Source organism: Taudactylus pleione, unplaced genomic scaffold (assembly GCF_031769625.1).
Source record: "Taudactylus pleione unplaced genomic scaffold, aTauple2 ptg000447l, whole genome shotgun sequence".
Classification (NCBI taxonomy): Eukaryota; Metazoa; Chordata; class Amphibia; order Anura; family Myobatrachidae; genus Taudactylus; species Taudactylus pleione.
Window position 1 is genome coordinate 3683376 of NW_028284849.1, and position 24838 is coordinate 3708213.

The 24838-nt window shown below is 48.4% G+C and overlaps 1 protein-coding gene across 1 annotated transcript in view; it reads right to left on the reverse strand.

Annotated features, from left to right (window-relative positions):
- Positions 1-1937: 1937 nt before the first annotated feature.
- The window catches only part of CIBAR2 (CBY1 interacting BAR domain containing 2), a 59488-nt gene continuing 36587 nt past the window's right edge, over positions 1938-24838 (reverse strand). The window contains exons 5-9 of the mRNA XM_088448025.1: positions 24424-24429; positions 11333-11437; positions 6677-6790; positions 6000-6101; positions 1938-4197 (exon numbers count right to left, since the gene is read on the reverse strand). Coding sequence (XP_088304151.1) covers positions 4072-4197; positions 6000-6101; positions 6677-6790; positions 11333-11437; positions 24424-24429 — 453 coding nt within the window. The 3' untranslated portion in view covers positions 1938-4071. The remainder of the gene's footprint in view (positions 4198-5999; positions 6102-6676; positions 6791-11332; positions 11438-24423; positions 24430-24838) is intronic.

The window sequence follows — 24838 nt, forward strand, 5'->3', positions numbered from 1 at the left end:
CGCCTTACACCTCAGCATCCCATGCAGAGACCTACCAGGCCCAGCTTACACCGCAGCATCCCATGCAGAGACCTACCAGGCCCAGCTTACACCTCAGCATCCCATGCAGAGACATACCAGGCCCAGCTTACACCTCAGCATCCCATGCAGAGACCTACCAGGCCCAGCTTACACCGCAGCATCCCATGCAGAGACCTACCAGGCCCAGCTTACACCTCAGCATCCCATGCAGAGACATACCAGGCGCAGCTTACACCTCAGCATCCCATGCAGAGACCTACCAGGCCCGCCTTACACCTCAGCATCCCATGAAGAGACCTATCAGGCCCACTTTCCACCTCAGCATCCCATGCAGAGACCTACCAGGCCCCTTTTACACCTCAGCATCCCATGCAGAGAGATACCAGGCCCAGCTTACACCTCAGCATCCCATGCAGAGACATACCACGCCCAGCTTACATCTCAGCATCCCATGCAGAGATATACCAGGCCCAGCTTACACCGCAGCATCCCATGCAGAGACCTATCAGGCCCACTTTACACCTCAGCATCCCATGCAGAGACCTACCAGGCCCAGCTTACACCTCAGCATCCCATGCAGAGACATACCAGGCCCAGCTTACACCTCAGCATACATAGACATAGGATCTGCCCCTGACCTGCACGTCTGATTACAGCTTTCACTCTGAACTCCAAGACTTCTCCTGTCCTGTTCTCTCTTATGGAACTCCTTACCCCGCCTGACCAGACTCTCCACAACCCTCTGTCTTTCAAGATCTCTTTCCCACCACCTGACTATAACCTCTCCTACCCCTCTGGGCACTACCAGCTAGCATCCCGTCCCTCTATCTCCTGATCTAAAGTCTCGCCAGTAGGGCCCGCTCTACACTCGTGTCGCATCTGACAACCTTGTATGATTCCCAGTTACACCTCTTGCCTGACACCGCAGAATTTTGTGGCATATGTATGTATGTATGTATGCGTGTGTATATATATATATATATATACACATATATACACACACACACACACATTTAACGATGATCATTTAACATAAACCCGATTGCGGAGGCATAACCGGGTTGAAACAGGGCGCTCTCACATAGGAGATGCCCAGTGAGGGTGCATCAACGTCACTGCGCCCTACGCGTAGCTGATGTAAGTGAACATGCATCAGTTTGGAGGCCTAACTTTTGCACCGAATATAAATTAGGTGAGGTACCAGTGCGCAGTGATGAGGGCCAGTAACAAACAAGCGACCCCTTAGGGGACAGGCGCATGGCAAGATGTATACAACACAGGAACAAACATACGCTTATTGCCGTGCAGTTCGGGAACAATGTTCGCCTGATTTTCGGACAATTCTGCAACAGGCCCTGTAAATATATTACTATGTGTGGATCGGGCCCTATAAATATATTACTATGTGTGGATCGGGCCCTATAAGTATATTACTATGTGTGGATCGGGCCCTATAAGTATATTACTATGTGGATCAGGCCCTATAAGTATATTACTATGTGGATCTGGCCCTATAAGTATATTACTATGTGGATCAAACACATTTGTACTGGAACACAATCACCTCTTGGCGTTTATAGGCTCCGCGAAGTCATAGCTAGCTGCACCCTCCTGCCAGTACCCCGACGCATGGCGCTCTCTCACTAGGGCACGGTGGTAAGGTGGACAGCAGTGTCCACTACTCGCATGAGAATTGTCACACACACCGAGCAGCTGCCTCAGGTTATTATTAATAACCTGCCCCTGGGACCATCGCCAACAAGCGACCATGTGGGGCCTATTTTCCTCGCTGCCGGCGACCTGCGCATCTCCCACTTACAATCACACCAAATACACTCAGAAGAATCTACTTTTATCAGAAATAAAACAATGGAGAGTTTGCAATGAAAAATACTTTTATTTACAAGATTCACACAAGTCCAAACTCTACGCCATTGATATAGGATACATCCATACAATATTTATACTCCACAAAAAGCTAAAACGTACACGGAAACAAGCTTCATTTAAATAAAATAAATGTTAATAATTGGGCTTCCACTACAAAGACCAGCCACTTCCCTGCCGCCTGCAGGCGGAACAGAGCTGCTCAGATGTCTGGCTTCGTGCTCAGGGGGCAGAAAATGCGCTTTCCCTCGCGCCGCGAGACATAATTGTATAAACACTGAGCAGCGCCTCCGTTCCTAACCTCTCACTAAATGATGAGGATGATTTAAGCTGGAAAAATACACACTCTGCTGTGGTGTTTAACATTCACATCCCAGATAAAATAAACACTTCCCTCTGTTCTCCTGTGTGTTAGTTACCCAACCATCCGGCGCTGGTACAGTCCAAGTTCAAAGCCAGCTTCCCATTACATACCCCTTCTCATCACAACACTGGTGACGGGGATGCCAGCAGTAACTGGTGAGCTCTGCATGGACGACAACGCGGCCTGGACACTGGTGGGAGCGATCATCGTTGCTTTAGACTAGCAAATAGACTGCCCAGTGCCCATACACAAAACCTGTAACAATACAACAGTGTGGACAATGTCCTCCAGCTGCTGTGGAACTACACATCACAGCATTCCCTGTGACAGTTTAGCTGATAGGACATGCTAAAACTCTGGCAGGGCATGCTGGTATGTGTAGTTGCACAGCAGCTGGAATGCTACAAGACGCCTACCTCTGGTCTAGAGAGTGAAAGAGACCAGCACTAACATGGGGGCCCGACGGTGGCAGATTAGGGTGTGGGGGGGTGAATAGGGCTCTGGTCCCATCTATGACCCCAGCTTAGCCACATGAAGAGAAAGTTATATAGTTTGGGCAGAGTGACTGCGCAGACCAATAGCTTCTGATTGGTACACACCCCTCCTAGGCTGTATGTGGCCTTCCAGCTGCTGTGGAACTACACGTCCCATCCTGCCCCGGTCCAATTTCAGCATGCCCTAATAGCAAGACTGTGGCAGGGCATGCTGGGATCTGTAGTGCCACAGCTGCTGGAAGGCCTCCAATGTATGCAGAGCACAGCTTTGGAATCAGTGCAGTCTCCATCCCCTGATAATGTGCACCCAGGCTAGGTAGGGGGGGAGGAGGGGGAGGTGGAAGGGGGCCGCAGCAGCAGCAGCTTACACTTGGCGTGCCGAAATGTTGACAAGAACATTTCAAAGAGAAGCAGCCAAACATGGTGGCCGGGTCCTTTGTGGGCTGACAGTCACCACAGAGAAGACGTCTGTAGCTTCCACCTAACCAGTCTTTAGCTAGGGTCAGCAGACCAGAAAATAACAACGGCTATGGATTTCGGGATGTACTCACGTTGTCGACAATCTCAATGTAGACAACAAAAAGGTCGACACAGTTATCAAATGTCAGAATGTCGACACCTGCAAATGACAACACAGTCAAAATGTTTTCAGTAGAATGTTATGTTTGGGGCGAGTGATATGCTCAGAATTGGGTGCCGACATCATGGAGTCTATATAACGACTGTCAACAGTGTAATTGTCGACACAACATACTGAACCCATGGATTTTTGGTTCAGAGACCATTTGTAAATGTCTGAACCACTTATACAGACCGATGCTGTGATGCGTATTATTATGTAGCACTAAGGTTTCTCCACAGAGAGTTACTGTACAGGCAGCTGGCACATCATACACCGCGACCTGACGCACAGAACTGGCCGCAGGACGCACCTATTACAGAATCGGTCTTACTGGAAATCCGATTTCATTTTAATTAATAAGATCAGATGCATCTTGGGTACAGAAGACTGGGGCACGGTTACACCCTTTCTGTGTAACCGCCTGACGCCTGCTGAGCCCCAGTCATCGCTAGCAAAGTACTAAACCAGTAATGTGAGGAAGGACACGGCACAACGCTGGCCAGTGCATTTATACCATGGTAATGGTCTCGGTGTAACTTTATTTCTGCCAGATTTTATGGGAGACATTTTCTGCTACATATGTTAGTATGGCGGGTAACTGCAGAGCATGCTGGGAAACGTAGTGTCATTGTGACGATGGACGGGAAGAACATGGAATGATGATGGAATGGATCCGGTTTCATTTATTTCCGTACTCTAGAATACACTACCCTCCTGGGTTCCTCGTACTCTTCCTCTCCTTCCTCCTCCGACGAGCTCTCCTCCTCCTCTCGCACTGGCTGCCGCCGCGGCAGGGTGCTCGAGAGACTCTGAAACACAAAAAGGTCAAAAGATGTCACTGCAGATTTCCTATTGTATTTTATTCAACGTTTTCTTTTAAATTAAAACAAAACTCATGGACATGAGAGTGTGACAAGTTACAGCTTCTTATGAGGCCTGGTAATCAGACCCCCCTCCCCTTCTATGTAACCCGTAAGGGAGAGTTCCCTTATCGGGGTATGGCAGATGTCAGCTAGAATCGGTAGCAAGTCCTTGCCCCACTGGTGCATAGTGTAAACTAACACACACAGACACACACACAATGCTGTATCACATAGGCTTGGTCCACACGTGTAGAATGGAGGCAAAGGGACGGTAGATGTCTCAAAATTCTGTTAATATAGGGGAATCTGATAAATGATAGAACAGGGGAGAAGGCAACGTTTGGGGGCACATACTGATGGCTTCTGCTGCGTCACCTTAATGGTTACCTAACAAACGCTTGCAATTTTGCAGCTTATCTTTGATAAATATGGAGCAAGAAACGACCATTAAAATGGGCTGTATGTGCAGCTTCGTCTCAAATTCACCCCAATGTAGCAGAATAGAGGGAACTCTCCCTGTACAGTCACCTGAACCCGGAGCCAATGACCATTTCTTCCATAGAGCTAGTGTACTGGAGCACCCCTCCTGCCCCTGGGCTCGGGTAATGGCCCTTATTCGCCAGAGGAGGGGACAGTTCCTAATGAGGGTGGACATTTAAATCCACACCTCTAATGTTTATCATACAACAGGAATTAGCAACTTCGTAGCCACTGTTCACCTGCTTGACCTCTATGACTTTTCCCCATTAGGTTACACAGTTACCGCTCAGTCATTAACAGATCGCCCCTGCCATAGATTACGCCCAGGTATCCCGCAGTGCTGCACAATTACGTAGCAAGGCACAAGTGCGGATCATGCACCCTTGTCAGGGGGTTAGAGCGATTCGGCACTTCCCATGCTCCCGCTGCTCTCTCTCCCTCACTACGTGAGCAGTAATTACAAGCAGCGGGCGGCCAGGTTCCAGATGAGCGAATCCGCCGCTGCCGACCTGTGCCTCCGTCTTGTCTCTCGCACGGCTTCAAGCAGCGATTCGCATGACAAGGAATCAATTCTTGGTGGCACGGTTTTTTAATTTCCTGAAGCCCTTCTCACTTACCGGGGCGGTGATTCATGTGAGGGCGTTCATGCCGGGAGGATTGCTGCCGTCCTTAGGGGGATAGTGGAGGCGCAGGAAATGTCAGCGGTTTTTATTAACCCTTTCAGCTCCTGCAGGCTGGAGTAGTGCAACCTTTTTCCCCATACATGTCTTTTTTTGGGGGGGGGAATGGGAGCATTAATTAAAAATATTCTCCACTGTGAGATTAACCCCTTCCCTGCCAGGATCAAAATCAAAGTCACGCCCCTTCCCATGTCTTGGGGACATCATTTTATTAAATGGGATTTTTTGGTAACTTTTCTCCCCCATTTAAAACCCTGCAGTGTTTAGGACAAGTCCCACTCACCCTCAGGTTAAGCAGGAATAACCTGAATAAAAGAGTCCTTCTCTGATACAAAATATGTGATGAACACTCGTTTTGTACAATCTCTAATTTACTATCTAGAAAAAAAAAGGTTTCCAAAAATGATTATTATTTTTTTTAATCAGTACAACCTTAGCACCCAGAGTCACCAGCAGCAGAATACGGATAATTATAAGAAATGTGATGAAATATTTAGCAAATACTAACTCCTATATTCCTCAAATCACTGTGATAGCTGCACATGGGAGAAGATAGTCACCGCACACATCCCAGCTCAGCCCCCTTACCATACTGCTCGTGTGCCAGGTGGCATTTGAGGAGAGGTTTGTTGCCTGAAGTGGTCGTGCGTCCTGAATCCCAGTGTTAATGTGGATCTTTGCCCGAAAATCCTGTAAAAAAAGTGAAGAGATTCCTATAGTTCTAATCCAAAATTTGTAAAAAAAAGTTACTGTGAACTAAACTGACTAAGGGCATAATAATGTCTGATGCTATAGAGTATGAGTACGGGGAAAGCCATCTCTATAGTGAACACTCCTTGCCTGCTTGTTACTTTCTTCATTAATAGGAATAGCCTTGATGATGCCTACAAATCTGCCAATTGGGGCACGGGACGAAACGGTTGGGAGGGTTGTGGGAAAGGTCTCTGCTGGAACTGAAGAACAGTGGTGAAGCCTTTTCCAAATTTAGACTCTCAAAATCAGGGTTAACTGGATTAGCTGCCTGGAGGCGGCTTTAACTGGCCGCTTCATTTGTGCAATGACCCAGACAATGGTGAGATATCTGCAGATCTACTCCGCAGGGATCCCTGGAGAAACCAAACCTTGGCGATGGGGAACACACTGTTCTGCTACTCAGAGTGGAAGGTTTATAATAATAATAATAATAAAAAGCCCTTTCCTTTAAATAATGGTACAACAGTGTCCCTCATGGATGGACGTAACACAAACCATACAAATGATATCACCTCCATGTCTTTGTCTAGCTCGCAGTCTTGCATGCTGTGAAACGCGTTGGTGTACACTTCCAGCGCCCGGGAATGGAAAACCATCTCAATTGTCAAAAAGTCGGAGAATATTTTCTGGCAATGAAAGAAAGAAATGGATCTCATGTGCACGCCAATATATACCATAAAGGTTTACCCACCTTCTCTAGCTGGAAAACAGAAAGCGTGCGAGAGACCTTGGCCCCAGCATCAAGAATCATTATTCAAAAACAACCTTATGAACGAGTTTTTTCTTTTTGTTTTGTTTTGGTGAGGAACCGGCTGACGCTCCTAGGATACATTTAAGCCTTATAAGCGATTATACATGGAGATAAATCCATATGATCAGTGGAAAGAATCTGTGGTCTGTGCCAAACATTGGAACATTTCCTTTACATTTTCTTATCCTGTAACCAGTTGATGGAAGTTAATTTGCTTTGCACTTACATCCCATTCTCTGCTGCTGTTTGCTAAAAGTCGAGCAATGTGATGACCAATATACAGCAATATATAATATATGTGGATATTTAGGGGCCTTGGAATAGCTACAATATTAAAGCGCTTTTTTGGGATAACGCTACAAGTAATACACTACTAAAGAACACAACACAGGAACACATTACATTATACTTATTTCATATGGGCTGCCCATTACGTCTCTACTGAATATGCAACGTATACTGTAACTGAGCATACAGTATGTTTACGTATAGTGTGTTACATCTGAGGGGCCCGATTTGTGGGATCCCCCAAGATTCCAACAATATAGTTATTATATTTAAAGCAGCAATTAGTTTAAAAGGCAAAACCAGGTTTGTTTTGCCTTTAAACTAATTGCTGCTTTAAATCTAATGACCATCTTGCTGGGATCGTGCCGGCTCCCGCAAATCGCAGACTATTGCGTTATCTCAACTTGTGAACGTTACACAGTGTATTTTCATATTGGATCAACAAAATAAAGTAGTAAATAAACACTGAGGCCTTTGTAAAACGCATTATTAAATGTGCCTAATCATTACATTAAATATCCTTAAACATAATGAAAAGCAATAGGGAACTGTAACGGTATTAGGAGCTCCGAAAGTTACCCATATTTCAGTTTAGCTGCGCCATTTATCTGAATGGACGGGAGTGGAGTGTGCGATTTTCATTCTCTATAAATATATATATAACATTTGCATCACTGCGTCCTCACCGTGTTTTATGCATTTGGCTTTGCTGCCCGCCTCCAGCATCCTGCGCTGCCCTCCCTGCATTCCTCGTGTCCCCGATGAGTGACATGCCACCCGCACAGACAGATGATAGGTCAGGGATGACTGTTTGCTGCGAGGCGGATGTCTGCCCCGAGTTTACGGCAGGGCTCCCGAGACGTTCCGCATGGAGAGCTCTGTTACAGCCACTCATGAATCATTACAGACTTCACTTCTCTCCAGTTATGGGAATGATACATTATGGCAGATTACAGTCACAGGACTGCTCAGATCTGCAAATGGCTTTACTCACCCACCACCAGCTTGTGACTGGCCAGCTCCTTGGGGAACAACAAGTCTCAGGATGGCGGGTGCTTTTTATTTACTATTATTTTTTGCTCTCACTTGTGAAAAACTTTATCGAACTATAAATTAAAAACTTAGACCGTGCAGAGGCTCCTTGTAGTGTAATTAGCATGAGAGGATAAATCACGTCACCCTTTGTCGCGCTCATCTCCAAAGCGAGACACAAATACAATTTTGGTTGTAAATAGAGCAAGAGCTGAGCGCGCCATTGTCAGAGATCTGCATAGAGAGCGCACTACTGCCTGCGGTACACTCATCCCGGGGACTACAATACACAGGCCAGTCTGGGGGAAGTCATGTGAACCAAGCGCCCAGTCAGGAGGCCGGCATATAAGCCGAGCGCCCAGTCAGGAGGCCGGCATATAGGCCGAGCGCCCAGTCAGGAGGCCGGCATATAGGCCGAGCGCCCAGTCAGGAGGCCGGCATATAGGCCGAGCGCCCAGTCAGGAGGCCGGCATATAGGCCGAGCGCCCAGTCAGGAGGCCGGCATATAGGCCGAGCGCCCAGTCAGGAGGCCGGCATGTAAACCGAGCGCCCAGTCAGGAGGCCGGCATGTAAACCGAGCGCCCAGTCAGGAGGCCGGCATGTAGGCCGAGCGCCCAGTCAGGAGGCCGGCATGTAAACCGAGCGCCCAGTCAGGAGGCCGGCATATAAGCCGAGCGCCCAGTCAGGAGGCCGGCATATAAACCGAGCGCCCAGTCAGGAGGCCGGCATATAAGCCGAGCGCCCAGTCAGGAGGCCGGCATATAAGCCGAGCGCCCAGTCAGGAGGCCGGCATATAAGCCGAGCGCCCAGTCAGGAGGCCGGCATATAAGCCAAGCGCCCAGTCAGGAGGCCGGCATATAAGCCAAGCGCCCAGTCAGGAGGCCGGCATATAAGCCAAGCGCCCAGTCAGGAGGCCGGCATATAAGCCAAGCGCCCAGTCAGGAGGCCGGCATATAAGCCAAGCGCCCAGTCAGGAGGCCGGCATATAAGCCAAGCGCCCAGTCAGGAGGCCGGCATATAAGCCAAGCGCCCAGTCAGGAGGCCGGCATATAAGCCAAGCGCCCAGTCAGGAGGCCGGCATATAAGCCAAGCGCCCAGTCAGGAGGCCGGCATATAAGCCAAGCGCCCATTCAGGAGGCCGGCATATAAGCCAAGCGCCCAGTCAGGAGGCCGGCATATAAGCCAAGCGCCCAGTCAGGAGGCCGGCATATAAGCCAAGCGCCCAGTCAGGAGGCCGGCATATAAGCCAAGCGCCCAGTCAGGAGGCCGGCATATAAGCCAAGCGCCCAGTCAGGAGGCCGGCATATAAGCCAAGCGCCCAGTCAGGAGGCCGGCATATAAGCCAAGCGCCCAGTCAGGAGGCCGGCATATAAGCCAAGCGCCCAGTCAGGAGGCCGGCATATAAGCCAAGCGCCCAGTCAGGAGGCCGGCATATAGACCAAGCTCCCAGTCAGGAGGCCGGCATATAAGCCAAAGGCCCAGTCAGGAGGCCGGCATATAAGCCAAAGGCCCAGTCAGGAGGCCGGCATATAAGCCAAAGGCCCAGTCAGGAGGCCGGCATATAAACCAAAGGCCCAGTCAGGAGGCTGGCATATAAGCCAAAGGCTCAGTCAGGAGGCCGGCATATAAACCAAGGGCCCAGTCAGGAGGCCGGCATATAAACCAAGGGCCCAGTCAGGAGGCCGGCATATAAACCAAAGGCCCAGTCAGGAGGCTGGCATATAAGCCAAAGGCCCAGTCAGGAGGCCGGCATATAAACCAAGGGCCCAGTCAAGTGACTGGCATATAAACCAAGTGCCCAGTCAGCTGGCTGGCATGTAAGCCAAATACAGTTGGATGGCAGGCATGTAAGCCAGAGCTCCAGTCAGATGGTTGGCATATAAACCAGAATGCCAGTCTGATGGCTGGCAAGTAAGCCAAGTGCCCAGTTGGATAGCTGGCAAGTAAGCCAGATGGCCATTACGGAGGCTGATGTATAGCAGACGTGTTATAGGATCAGAGAGGCCTCCTTCCCCCATCACTGACCTCTAGGAGGTTCTCTCTCTTATAATGGCGCTGGGATCTGCTCCTATTCATGCTGCGGAGGATAGGGATCCTTACCAGTCACGTAGCGCTAGGACTATATATAACTAACTTACTGGGAGACACAGTTATGTGACATCCAGACTGTGCAGATATAGAACAGATATATACACACCCCTGATTTTCTCACAGGGCAATAAGGACCGTGCTCTGCACAGAATCCGGTCATATGGTCGACAGTCATAATGTCAACACCACAATGTTGGCATGTTGAACCATGTCCAAACGTTCACAATGTCAACATCTGAAATGTCGCAATGGGAATTATCAACATTCTTAGAATGCCGACAGTTAGGGGACGCTGGGAGGATTAGGCTGTGGGGGGCAGGATTAGGAGTAGCCTGTGGGGGGCAGGGTTAGGCTGCGGGGGACAGAGCTAGGGTTAGGCTGTGGGGGGGGGGGGGTAGAGTTAGGGTCAGGCTGCGGGGGGGAGAGTTAAGGTTAGGCTGCGGGGGGGAGGGGGGAGAGTTAAGGTTAGGCTGCGGGGGGGGAGAGTTAAGGTTAGGCTGCGAGGGGGGAGGGGGGAGAGTTAAGGTTAGGCTGCGGGGGGCAGAGTTAGGGTTCTGCTGCGGGGGGGGGGGGCAGAGTTGGGGAGTTAGGGTTAGGCTGCGGGGGGGGGGGCAGAGTTAGGGTTAGGCTGCGGGGGGGGGGGGGGCAGAGCTAGGGTTAGGCTGCGGGGGGGCAGAGTTAGGGTTAAGCTGCAGGGGGAGGATTAGGGTTAGGCTGCGGGGGGAGGTTAGGGTAAGACTGCGGGGGGAGGGTTAGGCTGTGAGGGCAGGGTTAGGGTTAGACTGTGGGGGGAGGGTTAGGGGTATAATACATACCAGAACCGCCACTCGTCAGACACCTGTGCCGCTAGGACGATGCAGCTGCCAAACCAGGTAAGTGACCATTGGACCACCTGGGATGTTAGGTTGACATTCTACCATGTTGACAAGTCATCCGTATAGACATGATAACTGTAGACCTAACATATCGCACAAGTAATCTCCCAGCCCAAACACTTATTAGTTACCTGAATGTCTTTGACTTTTTGCTGCTGGAAGTTATCGATGACCTCCTCCAACTGCTGCGTAGTACGAGCCGCATCCAGAGACGCTTTCTGCACACTGGACTCTGCCTGGAAGGAGACAGCAGTCAGGCTGGGACAGATGACACTGGACAAGGATTAAAGCTATGATGACCATTGCTAGTAAATGCTTGTATCCAGACCCCCCATTGTGTCCTACAGGACCCACCCAGTGAGCTGCTTGGCCACAGTACACCCGGGCACACAATTTACATGTTCATTGTGTCTTCTAAAGCTTGGTAAATGCAGTTAAATGGCGAAGAATAACCTAAGTGTACGGGGGCTCTACGATGCTATCAGTAGTGGCCTGAAAGAGACCACTGAAACAGATCTTGTATAAGCCAGATGGACTAAGCTCTGATGCGTATCTGCAGACAGGCGTTACGCATAGGAACTATTGCAAAACAAAAGCTGTATTTCACATTTTAAATGACGCCCACGTTACAGAGAGTGTACCCAGGACCTGTGTTATTACAAGAGAATGAATCCCATTATAGATTACGTATGAGACAAAGAATGACTGCAGCTGGATATATGAACCTTAGTACAAGGGGCCGATCGTCATTGCATCCACATTGTAATATGAATGTGGGGACACCAGGCACGGCTCAGGCAAAGCTGCCGGCAGAGTTATGGTAACGCAGAGCAATGGGGAAATGAATCAGGGAACAAAGGACAGATTCGGGGCCTTGCAGACGTTCCCAGCCAGTGGGAGCGATTTATCGGATCAGCAACATGGTGAAAATAAACACGCAATGGTCTAATGAAGCCTTGTATGCGTGATGGGATTAATCAGAGCGTGGGGGTGCCAAGGGAATACATGTACAATTTCCTGGGGTTCAGAGCACAGGAGGAAAGACAAACACTGGAATTCACGCAGCAAGACATCACCTAAGATAAAGCAAAACAAGACGGAGGTATTCCTAAAACACTACTGGAGAGAACCAGCAAATATTCTCCACTTTACATGCACTGCCAACTACTCATTGAGTATAAGGAATTACAGACCCCTACAATGAAATATCGGTATACACTTAGTCACCTTGGTGTTGCCCAGCATCCTGCACTCAGGATTTATAGTGACTTGGAATATCCTGATATTGCACAGTAGGCTCTGTATTACACCATATAGAACTCTCACATACTGCTCCCATGTCACTGTGTTTATTCTCATTCATTGTGCCAGTATTTATCCCTGCCCTGCTTAGAAAGAGCATGTTGTGAAAATTATATATAATGAGTTAATCAGCCACAATTAGAGACATCACAAGACAAGACTCTCGTGTCTGGCAACAGTCATGTGTTACCGGTGCAGCAATCCATATAAAGATATTAATTCCCCCTCTGGTAATTCCGCACATTACTGATGAAAGATGTGATGCTGGATTTATTGTATTTGCTCTCACTAAGGAGATTTATACGAACGGGAACAGAGTTTTTATACCCGGCGCAGATTAATTTGCACCGTTAACGTGAGCTGACTTATACCAGACGCGCTACTGACAATGTTACCTTGTTTTGGGCGTCACCGGAAGACTGAAAACGCAACCACAGGACAGGCATAAGATATGCGATGAGCTCTTTATTCGAGCTAAACATAGTTTACACACTTCTAAGCCTCCAGCTAAATCTATCAGCGCAAAATAAAAAAAAAAGCCCCAAATAGGATACATTATCTTCTAGGTCAGTGGTTCTCAACGCCAACCCTCAGTACCCCCAACAGGTCAGGTTGTGAGGATTTCTCTGTCTGTGGAAGCAGGTGGGATAATTACTGACCCAGTCAAAGAGATGAACTCACCTAGGGATCCCTCACTTTAAAAAAAAAAGGTGGGTCTCCCACTGTTTCTGGGTCCCATCACATATTATGGGGGGTGAGGGAAGGCAGTAGTTGGGGTAGGGGGGGTTTAGGGCAAGCAGCAGTTATGGTAGAGCTGGGGTAGAGGCAGGAAGAAGTGGAGGTAGATCTGGGGGTAAGGGCAGGCAGTGCTGGGGGTACAGAGGGGTAGGGGTAGACAGCAGCTGGGGCAAAGAGGGGTTAGGAGCAGGTAGTACTGGGGACAGTACTGTTGGGGTAGATAGCAGCTGGGGCAAGGAGGGGAATAGCGGCAGGCAGTGCTGGGGTTAAAGAGGCGATAAGTGTAGATAGCAGCTGGGGCAGTACTGGGGGCTAGGGAGGAGGTAGGCGCAGATAGCAGCCGGCAGTACTGGGGGCTAGGGAGGAGGTAAGAGCAGATAGCAGCCGGGGTAAGGAGGTGGTTAGGGACAGGCAGTAGTGGGGGCTAGGGAGGAGGTAAGAGCAGATAGCAGCCGGGGTAAGGAGGTGGTTAGGGACAGGCAGTAGTGGGGGCTAGGGAGGAGGTAAGAGCAGATAGCAGCCGGGGTAAGGAGGTGGTTAGGGACAGGCAGTAGTGGGGGCTAGGGAGGAGGTAAGAGCAGATAGCAGCCGGGGTAAGGAGGTGGTTAGGGACAGGCAGTACTGGGGGCTAGGGAGGAGGTAAGAGCAGATAGCAGCCGGGGTAAAGAGGTGGTTAGGGACAGGCAGTACTGGGGGCTAGGGAGGAGGTAAGAGCAGATAGCAGCCGGGGTAAGGAGGTGGTTAGGGACAGGCAGTACTGGGGGCTAGGGAGGAGGTAAGAGCAGATAGCAGCCGGGGTAAGGAGGTGGTTAGGGACAGGCAGTACTGGGGGCTAGGGAGGAGGTAAGAGCAGATAGCAGCCGGGGTAAGGAGGTGGTTAGGGACAGGCAGTACTGGGGGCTAGGGAGGAGGTAAGAGCAGATAGCAGCCGGGGTAAGGAGGTGGTTAGGGACAGGCAGTAGTGGGGGCTAGGGAGGAGGTAAGAGCAGATAGCAGCCGGGGTAAGGAGGTGGTTAGGGACAGGCAGTAGTGGGGGCTAGGGAGGAGGTAAGAGCAGATAGCAGCCGGGGTAAGGAGGTGGTTAGGGACAGGCAGTACTGGGGGCTAGGGAGGAGGTAAGAGCAGATAGCAGCCGGGGTAAGGAGGTGGTTAGGGACAGGCAGTACTGGGGGCTAGGGAGGAGGTAAGAGCAGATAGCAGCCGGGGTAAGGAGGTGGTTAGGGACAGGCAGTACTGGGGGCTAGGGAGGAGGTAAGAGCAGATAGCAGCCGGGGTAAGGAGGTGGTTAGGGACAGGCAGTACTGGGGGCTAGGGAGGAGGTAAGAGCAGATAGCAGCCAGGGCAAGGAGGTGGTTAGGGACAGGCAGTACTGGGGGCTAGGGAGGAGGTAAGAGCAGATAGCAGCCGGGGTAAGGAGGTGGTTAGGGACAGGCAGTACTGGGGGCTAGGGAGGAGGTAAGAGCAGATAGCAGCCAGGGTAAGGAGGTGGTTAGGGACAGGCAGTACTGGGGGCTAGGGAGGAGGTAAGAGCAGATAGCAGCTGGGGTAAGTAGAGTGTTAAGCACAGATAGTACTATGGGCAGTGCTACATTAGTGATAATATTGCAGACTGATCCTCCCAGGATATACCGAGCCCAGTTGATAACTTCTCTATAAGGCCTGCAGCGCTGCACTGCAGACACAGGGAGACCGCACTACTGCAGGGGGAGACACAGCCTGCCACACACAATGGTGTCACACTTATATCAGTAGTACGCCAGTCTGCATGTGACCATCCCTACCACACAGGGTCACAGCCTACATACGCGTGACCATCTCCCTGGGCACAGATGCCAGCCACGGGGTGTCGCGCTGGCTCGCTGTCCCTACACACATTATGGGGCAGCGACAGAGATCCGCGCTCACCTTTGTGGAGGAGGGGGGTGGCAGTGGCACTGTGATGGGTGAGTGGGCCAGTCCGATTCAAGTACTTTTTCCATCGAATACCGTGATTGCGATGGTTGCCAGCCATCGGATGTAGCTTTCAGATGCCCATCCGATGGCTGGCTGTGGATGAGCAGCATGGCATGTTAGTGTAGGGGGAGCCTGGGGGCAGCCCAGCATCACAGAGAGTGATGGCCATGTCCCCACAGTGATGTGGATGGGGGTGTCGCGTGGCTCTGCCCACTTTCACACTGGTTGCGATGCAATGGCTAATAAGATAAGCACTGTAGCGTATATATACGATCCCTGTACTTAAGGACTGGAGATGAGAACCTCTGCTCTGTGTGATCACTGAGAGATGCCCTGTATACATCTGAAGTAATAGGGTTCTAGGGCGTGATTCAGGGGTGGACGCAGTGTCTATGTTTGCGCAGTTGAGCGATTTTTGCTACTACACATGCGCAAAGTCTGAGAAACCCCTTCTAGGGCTGTCCAGGGCACCCCAGTGACCGCTCAAACACAGAGCCACAGCCAGAGGGCATGATTAGAGAACATTCAGAAGGAGACACTGCACCAGCCCCTGGGCATCATAAGTGTCGCTGGCCATAGCTATGGTGAGCCGATGTTGGAGCATTTGAGCTCAGCGGCGGATTTCCACTGTCCACGGAAATTGGCAAAGGGTGTCACAGGGCTTGCAATCTTCGGCGCCCAAGGGGGAAGGCTGAGACTTACATTTGCATATCATTGAGGCAGCCAAAGAAATCGCAGCGGTGACGGCATTAGCGTCCACCCCTGCGCCAGGCCCCTGATCAGTACACTGCCTGGGCGCAAACAGAAATAAAGTTAAGAGTGTTAACATAGCACTATAAGAGGCCACTTCTGAGCAACGCCAACGCAGTGCGGTCATCACAAACGTGGATGCTGCGCGCTCTGCTGCTGCTCAGACTCTTAGTAGGAAGTCGGAGCCGTCGCATCCATCGGTAGCGCCAAAGGGGATCGCACCAGCCCCATGCTAGGTGCACCAGAATGTCCGTCAGAGTATGGCCTCCAATGTACGCGATTAATCCGAAGCCACTCCTGCGATATGCGTGCGACACTCCTATAACACACCCATCAGACGGAATATCTGTGCGTCTGGTTAGCCACCTCCCAGTCACTGCACGATACATTCTGAAGTCCGCGCCGCCACACAGCAGGGAACGCCCTAAAAAATATACCCTATCCCTTTATTATTTTAAATAACCCCAACTACAAGATGAAAAGTCATTGTTTATTTGTTCTGCTTCGAAATATTGGACAACATGCAAGTAACGCCTTAATTCTGCGCAACTCCATTACCCAACCGCTGCAAACGTCTGCCATCTTGCTCCACAAAACTATACGCTTAAGGAAAAAACCCGACTCGCTAGCGCAAATCGGGACATAAAGCATTACTGAAGATGGTTTGGGGTTTTGTTAATGAGGCCCGATGATTAAACACTGATGCTTTGTACCTCATGCCTCAGTGATATCACAGGTCAGTAATGAATTGATAGGTAGAATATTGGTTTATCTGTTCTGTAGGCCGCAGGTACATTGTCATTTATATATAACGCGCAGAGCACGTCTGAGGTCTATGCCTTACGTGTGCGTAGCCGGAGCCGACACATCTCAGCAAATATAAGCGACGAATGATCTGTGACCTCCATTGGCCTAAATTGTTATAAGCATTAAATAAATATGGTGCAGTATCATAAAATGCTCAGAGAAATCCCATTTATTTATGCTACATTCACTTTAAATCTCATTTAGATCAGCATAAGAGCTGTAAAGCGCTAGGGAATGGCAGGGGAATGAAATCCGACTCATCAAGTACCGAGAGTAAAGTGTCATCATATTGGGTGATAATGAAAATCTAACAAGCCGAAGATTAGGTGCATACAGCATTTATCGTTATTATCCGTTAATTCTCACTCATTTGCCCTCGTGTTACAGGCGCAGCAAGGTGACCAGCGCACTTATAAACCTCATTACCAACTAACATTTTATCTTTAGTTTTTTACGGTTTTCTTTTGTGCCTTTTAAAATAAAAAAACAAAAAACAACATTTCAGGACAGTCAGAATACTCGCTAGTGACAAAGTATAGTTAGGAAAACGGTGTGGGGGGGTCACAGTTTGGTATAATGTGTAAAGGGCACCGCTGGCGGTAATGTGTAAAGGGCACCGTGCCTGATTCAGCACAATCAGGCCCACCGCTGGGTGTAACGTGTGGGGGTTACCGCTAGGTGTAACGTGTAAAGGGGGGTATCCACTAGACGATAAAGTTGAATGATTGAACGATAAAATCGTTCGATAATCGTTCAAACATCGTTTGAAAATTTGGTCTTTTAGACATCTATCATCGTTCAAACATGCTGGTCAACCTGACAATATCGTCAGGTTCAGCATGTTTGCAGATGATTGATTGTGCCTGCACTGAACGACATATCGTTCAGTGTGGGCACCCTGCAGTGTAGTGAACGACTGAATGATAACTATATCGTTATCGTTCAGTCTTTTCACTGTCGGGTAGTGGATACCCCCCTTAAGGACACTGCAGATACTGTGCTCTGGAAAGTTATAAAGTGCAGTGTGATAAACAACCAACCAATCAGCTCCTAATGGTCATGTTACAGGCTGTTTGAAAAATGACAGTTGGGAGATGATTGGTTGGTCGTTTATCACTCTCCACTTTATCACTTCCCAGAGCTTCATACATCTGCCCCTGTGTGTAACGCGTGGGGGCACAGCTGGGTGTAACGCGTGGGGGCACAGCTGGGTGTAACGCGTGGGGGCACAGCTGGGTGTAACGCGTGGGGGCACAGCTGGGTGTAACGCGTAAGGGCACAGCTGGGTGTAACGCGTAAGGGCACAGCTGGGTGTAACGCGTAAGGGCACAGCTGGGTGTAACGTGTAAGGGCGTGTAATGTGTGGGGTCACTGCTAGGTGTAATGTGTAAGGGCACAGCTGGGTGTAATGTGTGGGGTCACTGCTAGGTGTAATGTGTAAGAGCACAGCTGGGTGTAATGTGTGGGGTCACTGCTAGGTGTAATGTGTAAGTGCACAGAGGGGTGTAATGTGTGGGGTCACTGCTAGGTGTAATGTGTAAGAGCACAGCTGGGTGTAATGTGTGGGGTCACTGCTAGGTGTAATGTGTAAGGGCACAGAGGGGTGTAATGTGTGGGGTCACTGCTAGGTGTAATGTGTAAGAGCACAGCTGGGTGTAATGTGTGGGGTCACTGCTAGGTGTAATGTGTAAGAGCACAGCTGGGTGTAATGTGTAAGAGCACAGATGGGTGTAATGTGTAAGAGCACAGCTGGGTGTAATGTGTAAGAGCACAGCTGGGTGTAATGTGTAAGAGCACAGCTGGGTGTAATGTGTAAGAGCACAGCTGGGTGTAATGTGTAAGAGCACAGCTGGGTGTAATGTGTAAGAGCACAGCTGGGTGTAATGTGTAAGAGCACAGCTGGGTGTAATGTGTAAGAGCACAGCTGGGTGTAATGTGTAAGAGCACAGCTGGGTGTAATGTGTAAGAGCACATATTATGAGGTCTGAGATGGAGGTTGGGTAAGAGTGACTGAGTGCTTAGAAAGAAAGGATGAGGAGTTTACACTGGACTCTGTAGTGGAAGTGGAGCCGGTATAGTAGTTCAAGGGGAGGATGTAGATCAGCTGGTCACTTCAATGGCATGGAATGAGTGGAGGGCAGCGCTGGATGCAATGTGTGGAGGTCACCGCTGGGTATATTTGGTGGGGGCGATGCTAGGAGTAATGCGGAAGTCACCACTGGGTGCAATATTGTGTGGAGGGCACCACAGGGTAGAATGTGCGTGGGGGGGGGCACCACAGGGTAAAATGTTGATGGGGGCCACCGCAGGGTAGAATGTGGGGGGCACCGCAGGGTAGAATGTGTGTGTGGGGGGGCACCGCAGGGTAAAATGTTGATGGGGGGGCACCGCAGGGTAGATTTGCAGTTTTTATGAAGTAATTGTTCCATACAATCAGTGAGTGCATGTTTTATCCTATTCACAAATTTCAGCTACAGTATACACAGCCTGCAGTGGCAAACGCAGGATTTCTAGAGGGGGGTTTCCAAATGCTTGATATTAGAGTGAGTGTGGCCAGTCCATGAAGAGGGCAAAGTGAGTAATAATTCCAGCATATACAGGACCAGTGATCACAGTAACCCATTATATGTGTCATACATAGTGTATAGTGTGTAATAATCCCAGCATATACAGGACCAGCGATCACAGTAACCCATTATATGTGTCATACATAGAGTATTGTGTGTCATAGTTACAGCATATACAGGACCAGTGATCACAGTAACCCATTATATGTGTCATACATAGTGTATTGTGTGTAATAATTCCAGCATATACAGGACCAGCAATCACAGTAACCCATTATATGTGTCAAACATAGTGTATTGTGTGTCATAATTCCAGCATATACAGGACCAGCGATCACAGTAACCCATTATATGTGTCATACATAGTATATTGTGTGTCATAATTCCAGCATATACAGGACCAGCAATCACAGTAACCCATTATATGTGTCATACATAGTGTATTGTGTGTCATAATCCCAGCATATACAGGACCAGCAATCACAGTAACCCATTATATGTGTCATACATAGTGTATTGTGTGTCATAATTCCAGCATATACAGGACCAGCGATCACAGTAACCCATTATATGTGTCATACATAGTGTATTGTGTGTCATAATTCCAGCATATACAGGACCAGCGATCACAGTAACCCATTATATGTGTCATACATAGTGTATTGTGTGTCATAATTCCAGCATATACAGGACCAGTGATCACAGTAACCCATTATATGTGTCATACATAGTGTATTGTGTGTCATAATTCCAGCATATACAGGACCAGTGATCACAGTAACCCATTATATGTGTCATACATAGTGTATTGTGTGTCATAATTCCAGCATATACAGGGCCAGTGATCACAGTAACCCATTATATGTGTCATACATAGTGTATTGTGTGTCATAATTCCAGCATATACAGGACCAGTGATCACAGTAACCCATTATATGTGTCATACATAGTGTATTGTGTGTCATAATTCCAGCATATACAGGGCCAGCTATCACAGTAACCCATTATATGTGTCATACATAGTGTATTGTGTGTCATAATTCCAGCATATACAGGACCAGTGATCACAGTAACCCATTATATGTGTCATACATAGTGTATTGTGTGTCATAATTCCAGCATATACAGGGCCAGTGATCACAGTAACCCATTATATGTGTCATACATAGTGTATTGTGTGTCATAATTCCAGCATATACAGGACCAGTGATCACAGTAACCCATTATATGTGTCATACATAGTGTATTGTGTGTCATAATTCCAGCATATACAGGGCCAGCTATCACAGTAACCCATTATATGTGTCATACATAGTGTATTGTGTGTCATAATTCCAGCATATACAGGGCCAGTGATCACAGTAACCCATTATATGTGTCATACATAGTGTATTGTGTGTCATAATTCCAGCATATACAGGACCAGTGATCACAGTAACCCATTATATGTGTCATACATAGTGTATTGTGTGTCATAATTCCAGCATATACAGGGCCAGCTATCACAGTAAGCCATTAGATACGGCAGTAGGGCCATCCTGCCTGAGCTGAATGTTTTTATGTCAGACGTGGGCACAATTCCAGAGCATTGGAGCAAGTCCGGGAGTCTGGGGGAGCGGCAGAAGAACCTAGCACTGCCCTGGACTTACAGTCAGGTGCATAAATATTGGGACATTGACAGAATTTTCATATTTTGCCCTCTATTCACCACCGCAATGGCTTTGAAATGAAACAAACAAGATGTGCTTTACCTGCAGACTTTCAGATTTAATTTGAGGGTAATTACATCCAAATCAGGTCAACGGTGTAGGAATTACAATGGTTTCTATATATGCCTCCCACTTTTTAAGGGGCCAAAAGTAATGGGACAAACTAAACAATCCTAAATCTAACTTTCACTTTTTAATACTTTGTTGCAAATCCTTTGCAGGCAATTACAGCCTGAAGTCTGGAACGCATAGACATCACCAGACGCTGGGTTTCATCCCTGGTGATGCTCTGCCAGGCCTCTACTGCAAATGTCTTCAGTTCCTGCTTGTTCTTGGGGCATTTTCCCTTCAGTTTTGTCTTCATCAAGTGAAATGCATGCTCAATCGGATTCAGGTCAGGGGATTGACTTGGCCATTGCATAACATTCCACTTTTTAGCCTTAAAAAACTCTTTGGTTGCTTTTGCAATATGCTTCGGGTCATTGTCCATCTTCACTGTGAAGCGCCGTCCAATGAGTTCTGAAGCATTTGACTGAATATGAGCATATAATATTGCCCGAAACACTTCAGAATTCATTCTGCTGCTTTTGTCAGCAGTCACATCATCAATAAATACAAGGGAACCAGTTCCATTGGCAACCATACATGCCCACGCCATGACACTACCACCACCATGCTTCACTGAGGAGGTGGTATGTTTTGGATCATGAGCAGTTCCTTTCCTACTCAATACTCTTCTCTTCCCATCACTCTGGTACAAGTTGATCTTTGTCTCATCTGTCCATAGGATGTTGTTCCAGAACTGTAATGGCTTTTTTAGATGTTGTTTGGCAAACTCTAATCTGGTCTTCCTGTTTTTGAGGCTCACCAATGGTTTACATCTTGTGGTGAACCCTCTATATTCACTCTTGTGAAGTCTTCTCTTGATTGTTGACTTTGACACCTATACACCTACCTCCTGGAGAGTGTTCTTGATTTGGCCAACTGTTGTGAAGGGGTTTTTCTTCACCAGGGAAATAATTCTTCTGTCATCCACCACAGTTGTTTTCCGTGGTCTTCCGGGTCTTTTGGTGTTGCTGAGCTCTCCGGTGCGTTCTTTCTTTTTAAGAATGTTTCAAACAGTTGATTTGGCCACACCTAATGTTTTTGCTATCTCTCTGATGGGTTTGTTTAGATTTTTCAGCCTAATGATGGCTTGCTTCACTGATAGTGACAGCTCTTTGGATCTCGTATTGAGAGTTGACAGCAACTGATTCCAAATGCAAATGTCACATCTAGAATCAACTCCAGACCTTTTACCTGCTTAATTGATAATGAAATAACGAGGGAATAGCCCACACCTGTCCATGAAATAGCTTTTGAGTTGATAGTCCCATTACTTTTGGCCCCTTAAAAAGTGGGAGGCACATATAGAAACCATTGTAATTCCTACACCGTTCACCTGATTTGGATGCAATTACCCTCAAATTAAATCTGAAAGTCTGCAGGTAAATCACATCTTGTTTGTTTCATTTCAAAGCCATTGTGGTGGTGACTAGAGGCCAAAATATGAAAATTCTGTCAATGTCCCAATATTTATGCACCTGACTGAATATGCACATATCGGTCTCCTTATGTACTGGATAGTGTATTATTATACAGTATTAATAATTAGCCCTATAGATGGTCTATAGCAGTGCACCCCTAACAGTGCATGTTTTCCACATATCCTAGTTGGTGCACAGGTATATTTATTACTAGCTGAAACATTTTAAAAGATCCACAGGTGGTGCTAATCATTACATTCGTGATACTGAGAACAACATGCAGCACTAGTAACATTCTATTATTATACTATTTCTACTGTGGCCATGGTGTTGGCTGGGGAGGGGAGTTTCCAGGCAGACGGAAACCCCCCCTGCTTTTGCCTATGGCCTGTAATGTATGTAGAGCCTCGTGTGCGCCTACCAAGTTATTTTTTACTAGTAAAATAATAAGCAATTAAAAATCTAACCTCTAATTAACCTTTACTACATTAAGTTTACATATGCGGTGTTCAATTCTGTGCAGTGTACTTTACAATCCGTGTACACGGCGGAAACGTGTGCAGCCCCATCCTGTAAGCTTAGCCCCACCAATCACTGCTACACTGGGGAACCTTATTCTTCCTTTATGCTGAATACAAGGTCTAAGAAGAGAACAAACGAGCAATTAGTGTAACGATGGATGGGGGGGCCGGGTTCAGCAGGGGACAGATTCGCTACCGCAGCTAGCACTAATATAGTAACGCAGCGGGAGGAGTCACACCTCCTGCATGCATTACTGATCCGAGCATCCAAGGATGCAGCATCTGATCATCTGCACTACCATCGTCCCGATTAGTGACCCCCCTCCCCAGCCAGAAACGGCAGCAGACTGTCATTCACTGAGAGTATTCTGCCAGACTGTGTGCGGGGTCGCAGAGCCGTTACTACACATGCGCAGAACGGGTCCAGCGCGTGCACAGATTCCCGATAATCCTAATTTCTTATTGCCGGTATTTGCAGCAATAACAAATTATATACCGCCCAAATGCATTAATAGGAACACGCAGGGACAGGAGCGCCGAAAGGAGACAGTCCCTGCAATGTGTTAGGAGAGATGTGACGGCACCTTTCGGGACTCCTGTGCGTTCTGAAAACCACGTAAGCAGTGGCGTATCTATAATGGGTGCAGTGTGTGCGGGGCACAGGGGCTCTCGGGTCCAGGGGGGTCCGCACACCCTGCACCCATATTATTTTAAACTTAACCGTCCGTGGTCCCGCGACGGGTGTCAGCGCTGCTCAGAACACCAGAAAATGGCCACTGCGTCCATTTCTCCGATGTTCTGCGCATGCGCAGTAGACTCTGGGCACACTCTAGTGCCCGGAGTCTACTAAGGCTCCGGTGGCTGGCCAGCCGCGGCAGTCGGCTGCCGGCCACCGGGGAGAGAGGAGGGGGCCCCGCACGGGGAGTTCACACGGGCCCCCTCCTCTCTGAAGACGCCCCTGCACGTAAGATGGCGTTAGCTGCAGGGACAGACGGTGCACTCTGGAGCTTGGCAAATCTGACAGCTTTGCATCACCCATAGAAACCTATGGGCCCTGTGTCTGCTGTCGGGAATGGAGAGGCCGCGGAAAATATGGAGACATCTGCTGCTGTCCCCTCCATGGTACATTTGGGGGATGCTCAATATTTGCCGGGAATCTCCTGAAATCGATTGTTAGAGGGGTATAGCCTGCAAATATGATTTCATAAATAAGCCCCTAAATGAGTAAACATGTAGAAGCCAATTGCGACATTAAAACAATCTGCCCCTGTTTATTGCTGCTCGATGCAGAAGAGCTGACACTTACCTGCACCTCCGCTAATGCGTAATGAAGTAAACAGGACACTCACCTGAGACTGCAATAACAGGAGTCAAGGAACAGTCACAAAGGATTATACTGATTGCACAACAATATTAGTTCCCTGAGGTATAACGTTTCCATATTACTAAGACAGCGCTAAACAGAAGATACTAAACCAAACACAGCACTAATAAGTGTATAAGGAAAAGCTCCTATACAATAACCAGGCATTACCGCAAGATACAATAGCACATAACAGACATATATTGTACCAAAGAACCGATAACAAATCAGACTGCGGAGGAGCGATCTCACTGAAGGCGATTCAGTAATTCAGTTTGGAAGCGGAAATATCTACCCCCAAGTGTTTACCTTAGGTGACAACTGTGGGGCTGATTCGTACAATATAGTTAGCCGTAAGTGCGAGCGCATTGCGCGCATTTAAATAAATGCAGATAGCCATC